Genomic DNA, 8,322 nt, shown 5'->3' on the forward strand with positions numbered 1-8,322 from the left:
TCTGACTGGTGTGAGATGATATCTCATTGTAGTTTTGATTTGCATTTCTCTAATGATTAATGATGTTGAGCATTCTTTCATGTGTTTGTTGGCAGTCTGTATATCTTCTTTGGAGAAATGTCTATTTAGGTCTTCTGCCCATTTTTGGATTGGGTTTTTTTTTTTTTTTTTTATTGAGCTGCATGAGCTGCTTATAAATTTTGGAGATTAATCCCTTGTCAGTTGCTTCATTTGCAAATATTTTCTCCCATTCTGAGGGTTGTCTTTTGGTCTTATTTATGGTTTCCTTTGCTGTGCAAAAGCTTTGAAGTTTCATTAGGTCCCATTTGTTTATTTTTGTTTTTATTTCCATTTCTCTAGGGGGTGGGGCAAAAAGGATCTTGCTGTGATTTATGTCATAGAGTGTTCTGCCTATGTTTTCCTCTAAGAGTTTGATAGTGTCTGGCCTTACATTTAGGTCTTTAATCCATTTTGAGCTTATTTTTGTGTATGGTGTTAGGGAGTGTTCTAATTTCATTCTTTTACATGTAGCTGTCCAGTTTTCCCAGCACCACTTATTGAAGAGGCTGTCCTTTCTCCACTGTATATTCCTGCCTCCTTTATCAAAGATAAGGTGACCATATGTGCGTGGGTTTATCTCTGGGCTTTCTATCCTGTTCCATTGATCTATCTTTCTTCTTTACATTCTTGAACTACTTTTTATAACAAATCAAAGTGGAAAAGAAAAATAACGCCTTGGAGTCCAGAGTCAGTGCAGAGGTATTATTTCCTAGCGGCAGTGCAGGGGGAGGGTCTACAGGAAGCAGGAGCACCACTCCTTCAGGCAGTTCGAGCTCTCCTGGGCCTCACTCGGTGGCACCGCAGCAGCAAATGAGCCACTTCTGAAACTCGGCTTCGTTCTTGTGCATCAGAAGGAACTGTCCCAACAGGATGTAGGCCTGCATGGAGGAACACGGGAAACATACTCAGCTGTGCTCTTCCTCCTCTGGCAAATCAAAGGAGGGGACACAGGTCAGATTCAAGGGAGAAGGGCTGTCCCTGAAACCCTGACCCTGGCGAAGTGGATTCGGACACTGGCCTGGGTGAGATGTGAGGTCAAATTAAATGTTCATCTCTACAGGTGGCTTTGGGGGCCGTCTAGCTTGGAAGGAACCTGAACATGTCCTTGAGGTCTTGTTAAAAAGGCAGGATCTGACTCAGTAAGTCTGGGGTAAGGCCTGAAACTCTGCATTTCTAATGCTGGTCCTGGAACAATGTTTTGAGTAGCAAGAGCCTCGTGTACCTCTGATGCTCCCTTCAGGCCTCGGATCTGATATTTCTCTCTTTGAAACACACACAGGAATTAGAGATGCTCCCTACCCTGCCACTTTCTCAATGGTTCAAGCACAGGGTTTCTAACCCTTGACACTGTTGCATTTGGGATAATTCTGTGTTCAGGTGCATTGTTGGAAGTTTAGCAGCATCCCTGGCCTGTACCCACTAGATGCCAGCAGTACACCCCCTACCTTGAATTGTGACAATCATGACCACCTCCAGACATTGCCAGGTGTCCCCCAGGGGACAGAATCTCCCTCAACTGAGAACCACTGCACCTGGGACTGGCAGGTGAAGGGCACCTTAGTATCAGTTTGTTTTTGCAAACCCGCCGCGTGACTCCAGGCAACTCACTTAACTTGAAGTGAGAACCTGCAGAGCCTGGGGTTCAGTTTCTGCATCTTCTGAAGGCCCTTCATCTGCCCCGCCCCACCCTGCAAATTGGATTAAGTGAATTCAGTGTGAGACCAGTGGAGGAATGCAAATTCCTTTTTTGTCCTGGAAGACTGCAGCCCTGTGGGAGGAGCAGACCAGGTATCAAGCACACTGAACCTTGCCCCTTTTCCTCTTCTGAAGGGTCTCTGTGGATGAAAAACACATGTAAAGATTAAATGCCCCACAAGTCAAAGTTGTATGGTGTTCTCTGGTTTTCTGAGTCCTGGTCCCACAGCTTTTCATTCCTCTTGTGCTGTTTCATCACTGATAGTCATGAGGGGCAAAGGCCACAAGGAGAAAGAGACATCCAAGGCCACAGACTGGCCGGGACATGAACGGGGAAGGCCACGTTCAGTGCCCGGCTCTCCAGCCTGGAATGAATGGGAACCAGTGTCCAGGCCTTGAGTCCTGGGCCCCCTCCAGGAAAACCCACTGGCGTCTATGTATTTCACTTACATGAAACCAAGCAAACTTCATCTTAACCAAAATGAATGCATTTTTTAAAAGACAAATTGAATAAAAGCTGAATTCCAGTCATAAAATATACCCAAGCATTGGAGTTTGGGGTTTTAAAAAAATTTTTAGTCCATATCCAGTTGTTGAAAAGAGACAAAAGCTAGGATTTCATGGTCATTTTAAATTGCTACTTTAATCATCTTTTTTGAAAAAGCAGTGTAATTGATTAGAATGATCTCACTTTACTTTGTCAGCATCCTTGTCTTTTCAGGGGTGATTTTACTGAGATTTTTTTTAAAAATTAATTAATTAAGTAATTTATTTATTTTTGGCTGCGCTGGGTCTTCGTTGCTGCACGCAGGCTTTCTCTAGTTGTAGCGAGTTGGGGCTACTCTTCATTGCAGAGTGCGGGCTTCTCATTGCAGGGGCCTTTCTTGTTGTGGAGCATGGGCTGTAGGCGCGCAAGCTTCAGTAGTTGTGGAATGCGGGCTCAGTAGTTGTGGCATATGGGCGCATTTGCTCCACGACATGTGGGATCATCCCAGACCAGGGCTCGAACCCATCTCCCCTGCATTGGCAGGCAGATTCTTAACCACTGCGCCACCAGAGAAGTCCCTGAGATGTTTTTTAATTCAACGTTTTAAAAAATGAACATTTACTGAATGTTGATTGAGCCCGTTGCTGCAGTAGGTATGGGAGGTGCAGAGCTTTGTCCCAGGAGAGAGAACATTGATGATAATAGTAGTAAGTGATGCTTTTGAGCACCATGAGCAGGCTCAGACCCCTGATACGTTTTCCTGCTTCAGATCCTGACATGCACCCCGTCCATTCTCCAGATGGGTCACTGAGAACCCTGGAGGTAAGACTCCTGTCCTCGGCCCCATTCCAGCACACCCCACCCATCCGTGGCCTGGCCTGGCACCTCTGCCATCCTGAGGCCTGGCATCGGCTGCTCTGGTAACCAGAGCTTCCATGTCCCTCCACGCCCAGCAGCCAGGACGCCAGGGACCTCGTGGCTCGCAGGACCAGAGGCAAACTTTCCAGGAAAGCCACAGGCAAGAGGGCCTCATCTTTTGGCCTCCAGACCCAAGTGGCAACCTGATGCTCCCTTCTGCCCTTTCTCTTGGGAAGTCGGCCTGCTTCTCCCTGCTCCCCAGGGAAGCAGGAGTCGTAGGCTCCCATCATGGCCCCGATGGAAGGAAGCCCTCTGGGTTTCTCTGCGGGCTCTGGAGAGCGAGCCCCTAACCTGGGGGAAGAGGAGCCACCCTCTGCCTCCTTGGGCCAAAGCTTAGAAAAACCTGGCTGCAGGGAGAGTGACGCAGATACCCTGACAGACGTCCCCACCTCCTGCCACCCTGGCCAGGGATGTTCATTCCTTCCCAAAGCAGCCTTTGCCCATGTGGCAGGATGGCAGCTTGAGGGAAGACTTCTGTCAACTCCACATCCCAATCGTGAGCAGGTCTGGACCAGCCTCCAGTGTGCCGTGCCTGTTCCTTGCGAAACAGTAGCGATATTTGAGTCCGGGGTCCCTGGTGAGTGACCCATGCCGTCACACAGGCCCTGAGCTCAGAGCCCCACTTGGTTTGCTTCTGTGCTGCCACCATCTTGAAATTCCTGATGAATTTCAACAAGGGGCCGCCCATCTTCATTTTGCACTGGGCCCGCAGATTAGGTCCTGGTCCACACTCATTAAAAATTTCAGGGACTTCCCTGGCGGTCCAGTGGTTAAGATGTCATGCTTCCACTGCAGGCTGTGCAGGTTCGATCCCTGGTCAGGGAACTAAGATCCCCCGTGGAGCGGCCAAAAAAAAAATTTCCATCTCCATTACGACACCTGGCCTTTCAAACAGAGACACGTAGTCTCGGCCCCTCACTGTCAAGCTTACCCCCTGCCAGTTCCCAGCCCCTCAGCGCCTGTGGTGAATGGACTTTACAGCACCACCAGGCTTTGTTGTGTGATGAACAACTTTCTTTTTCTCTAACTGGACGTTGGCTCTTCAGCCTTCAGGGCCACTGAGTGCCAAAGACAACCTCTCAAATCCAGCCTGGGTCAGTCTTTCCAGCGTAAAATTCCTTGTCTGAAGTGTGAATGTTCAATCCACTGTGTTTTCTTCCTCCTGCCTGTCTCCCTAGGACACACTTACACTAAGACATTGTTTAACTGAAACTCAAATTTAATTTGAGCGTGCTGTATTTTACCTGGCAACCCTGCATAGGGTAACCCCAAGCTTCTGTGACTGACTCCTTGTAGGGTCCGGGCATCAGGCAGGGCTGTGGGGGGTGGTCCCTTGCCCTACTGCCCACCCCAGAGCCTGTCTGCCAGATTCAGATTTCGTTTCTCTAACCTTGAGTGACTTTGAGTGATGCACTTGGCTGTTTTGTGCCTGTTTTCTCATTGGTAAAATAGAGACGAAAGAGTATACTTTATGGGATTTTTTGGTAATTAAATGAAATAAGTACGTGTAATGTACTCAGATCAGTGCCTGACATGAAGCAAACATCAGGTGCTGGTTCTATTAGATGAGAGAGACTCGGGGATCAGGTGGGCATCCAGAACATTTGCCGCTCCCTCATCTTCCAAGTACGTTTCAGAAGGAAGAGTTAGGCTCGTGGCTATGACTTTGTAGGGCCTTCAAAGGCTACTGAGCCAAACCAGATTCTGTGGGATGTGAAACTTACTTCCACGCTGTTGGAGTAACCCCATAGGGCACTGCGCATGACTCTGAATCTACTGAGCGCCTGGAAATTCACCCCCCTCCATTGGGGTTTTTTTTTTTTTTTTTTGCGGTACGCGGGCCTCTCACTGTGTGGCCTCTCCCGTTGCGGAGCACAGGCTCCGGACGCGCAGGCTCAGTGGCCATGGCTCACGGGCCCAGCCGCTCCGCGGCATGTGGGATCTTCCCGGACCGGGGCACGAACCCGGGGCCCCTGCATTGGCAGGCGGACTCTCAACCACTGCGCCACCAGGGAAGCCCAAAACCTGCATTTTTTTTTTTTTGATACATCTGAGCCGGCCGCCCTGCCGGGATCTGCTGGCCCCGCCCACGGCCCCGGCCCCCCCCAGAAGCACCTGCTCATCTTGTAGGTGCGCGACACTGGGGTCTCCTCCTGGATCCTCTTCTAGGCCCAGCCAGGCTCCAGCACTCGATTCAGGGTCTCATCACCAAATCTCAGTGTAAGCCCCCTCCCTGCCAGGGTGACCTCCTGGTCCTGATCTTCTTGGGTGGTTTGTGACCATATACTCCATGGCCGTTCTTGTCCTCACTCAGGACCTCGATCAAGGCACTCACTTTCCAGAGCCTCTGTCTCCTCGTTTGTCAAGTGGAGACAGCGACCTCTCATCTCATTCACAGGCGGGTGAGGGGCTCAAAGCAAAGGAAGAAGGTGAACCCCTGGCATCAGTGCTTGGAATTAGTGGCCCTTGGAATGAGTAGAGCCTCAAAGGGGAGGGCTGGTCACAGCTAGCCAGGAGGTGGGAAACACAGAGGAGCAGATCTCCAGGGACGTGGCCAGGTCCTCCTTCCCTATAGCCCTGACTCTGTGTAGCAAGTTCTCGGATGCCTGAAAATTTCCCGTTATTCATTCATTCCTTTATCTTTAATATGCCTCTCATCCTACCTATAGTCACTTGAAACAAGTTGGAAAAAGCAAAACTATAGGGACAGAAAACAAATCAGTAGTTGCCAGGGGCCGAAGGTGGGAAATGTGAAGGGTAAGGGAAACATTTTGGCATGATGGGGTTGTTCTAGGCCTTGATTGTGGAAGTGGCTACATGACTACATGCATTTGTCAAAACTTGCGGAACTGTGGACTAAAAAAAGGTGAAATTTACTGTATGTAGATTAAAATATTTTTTGAACGATGAGTATGGCTGAACAACAACAAAACCTCACAACTATGGAGACACTAAACCAATGGTGGTAGAAGCCAGAATGGTGGTGAATTCTGGGAGTGGGGGGTGGAGCTGACTGGCAAGAGACACAGGGGAACCTTCTGGAATTCTCGAAGATCCTGATCACCAGATCTGGGTGGTGGGTCTATGCATGTATATCTATGTAAAAACTCACTGAGCTGAACCCATCACATCAGTGTGGATATGTTACACCACAATAGAAAAGTAAAAGGGACAATCATTTCTTCTAAAAACTAATTTTTTAAAAATTTATTTACTTTATTTATTTATTTTTGGCTGCACTGGGTCTTCGTTGCTGCACGTGGGCTCTCTCCAGCTGTGGCAAGCGGGGGCCACTCTTCGTCGCAGTACGCAGGCCTCTCACTGCAATGGCCTCTCTTGTTGCGGAGCACGGGCTCCAGGCATGTGGGCTCTGCAGTTGTGGCTCATGGGCTCCAGAGCGCAAGCTCAGTAGTTGTGGCACACAGGCCTAGCTGCTCCGCAGCATGTGGGATCCTCCCGGACCAGGGCTCGAACCCGTGTCCCCTGCATTGGCAGGCGGACTCTTAACCACTGTGCCACCAGGGAAGCCCTAAAAAATAATTTTTAATTTAAAATGTCTTCCCTAATCAGGCTTGCCTGCTCTACTTTCTGCTTGGGAATGGTCCTCTCTGCTTTATCTGGGAGGAAAGAAGCAAATCTACCTCAATCTGTCTTCCTGACAATCCCACCTATCGGGTATTAGATTGTGGTAGATTCGGGTGATATTTAGAATGTTTAACAAGTGGTGCAGGGCAGCGTGTCAATCAGAAAACCACAGGCCCAGTCGTGCAGCTGCCCCCTGGACACAGCCGTGCGCTGGGCCTATGCAAACCAATCTCACCGTCAGCTGCGCACTCAGCGGTTCCCCGCCTCCCTGGGCATCTCTGCAGCCTCTTCCCGCCCAGGGGTGAGGGCTGACTTTAAAGCCGAAGGGAACGAGCAGCAGTACCTCTGCTGGTGGTGCCTCTCTCAACCGAGTGTGTAATGCTCCTGTGAATTCCCACCCGCTCACTTTCTCTGGGTTCTCTTTGGAAATATCTCCCATCATTTCCTAAGGTTCATGCAGCCTTATATAATAGCACCATAGAAACAGTTGCATAGACGAGAACGTTCTGATTCCATCGGCCATCATCGAGGCTGTTCTCGGACTGCTAGTGACATCTTAGAATAACTCACTTCCTCGTACTCTGGTGTAGACACCAGGCTGCTATGACTCCACCTGCCATGGCCTGATAGGACAAGAGACCCCCATGTCTCTTCATGGGGGTGGGGAGTGCACCCAAACCATCCATCCTGACAGTTCGGCCCCAGACTCGGGCGGCCGGCTCACTTCTGTCGACCCCTGGGTGTTTGAACACCAAGTGAGTCATGCACAGCCCAGCTGCTCTGAGCCACAGTGATTCGATTTGCCCATTATCTGTGGACCCTGGCGGCTGCCCAAGCATGCGGGGTCAGTAGCCTCCAGCCAAGCATGTGGCGCCCGGCCAAGTGGCAGCTTTGCTCTCCGACAGCCACTGGCAGGGACACGTGGCACTGGCTGCCATCTGGCAGGATTAGGGGAATACAGGTTGAAAGAGAAGTTGGAGAAACAAGAAAAGAGGAATTACCTTGTTGAAACCTTTGGTGCACAGATTGATTGCAAGCTCACGGCTGACCCCGTCTACCCAGGCAACATCCTTTTCTCCAGTGGGTTCAGAGAGGAAGGCTCTCAGCCTGGGAGACATGTGGTCCATGCTCTGCAACAGCCATGGGGAGGAAGATGGTTAGGAAGCTGGGGAACTCCCTCGGCCTTCCCGGGGCGGGGAGCTGGGGCCAACAGACGGTGAGTATCCCGCCACCGCCCAGCGTTTATTGGGGACTTTTAGATGCCAGGTGCAACGCCCTGCTCTGAAACCTTTACATACGCATCCCCACCTGCACGGGTTAGGTGGGGACGTTAGTGATGGTCTCAGATAAGCCCAATAAATCCCCGTGAAAAGGGTGGGATTGATGCTAAGAGCTCTGATGGGTTCCTTGCCAACCTTCCCACCCTAAATGCTTAAAGAAACAGCCTGCTTCTCTTAGCCAGTGAACCTACCTTCTCCAGCGTTTTTTTCATATTTTTATTTTAGCTTTTATCTCATTCTGTAATAGCTGGTTGTTTGGTTGCAAGAACAGAAAACTCTAACTGGCTCAAATATTAA

General features: G+C 49.9%; 1 protein-coding gene across 1 annotated transcript; it reads right to left on the minus strand.

Moving 5' to 3' along the window:
- Nucleotides 1–793: 793 nt before the first annotated feature.
- BANF2 (BANF family member 2) lies at nucleotides 794–7,872 on the minus strand (the record flags this gene model as incomplete). Its single annotated transcript, XM_079719599.1, is given in 3 exon segments — nucleotides 794–848; nucleotides 850–938; nucleotides 7,747–7,872. Coding segments are annotated over 3 exon segments (270 nt in total).
- Between the last annotated feature and the right edge of the window lie 450 nt (nucleotides 7,873–8,322).

Source organism: Hyperoodon ampullatus (assembly GCF_949752795.1).
Source record: "Hyperoodon ampullatus genome assembly, chromosome: 14".
In the NCBI taxonomy this organism is placed as follows: Eukaryota; Metazoa; Chordata; class Mammalia; order Artiodactyla; family Ziphiidae; genus Hyperoodon; species Hyperoodon ampullatus.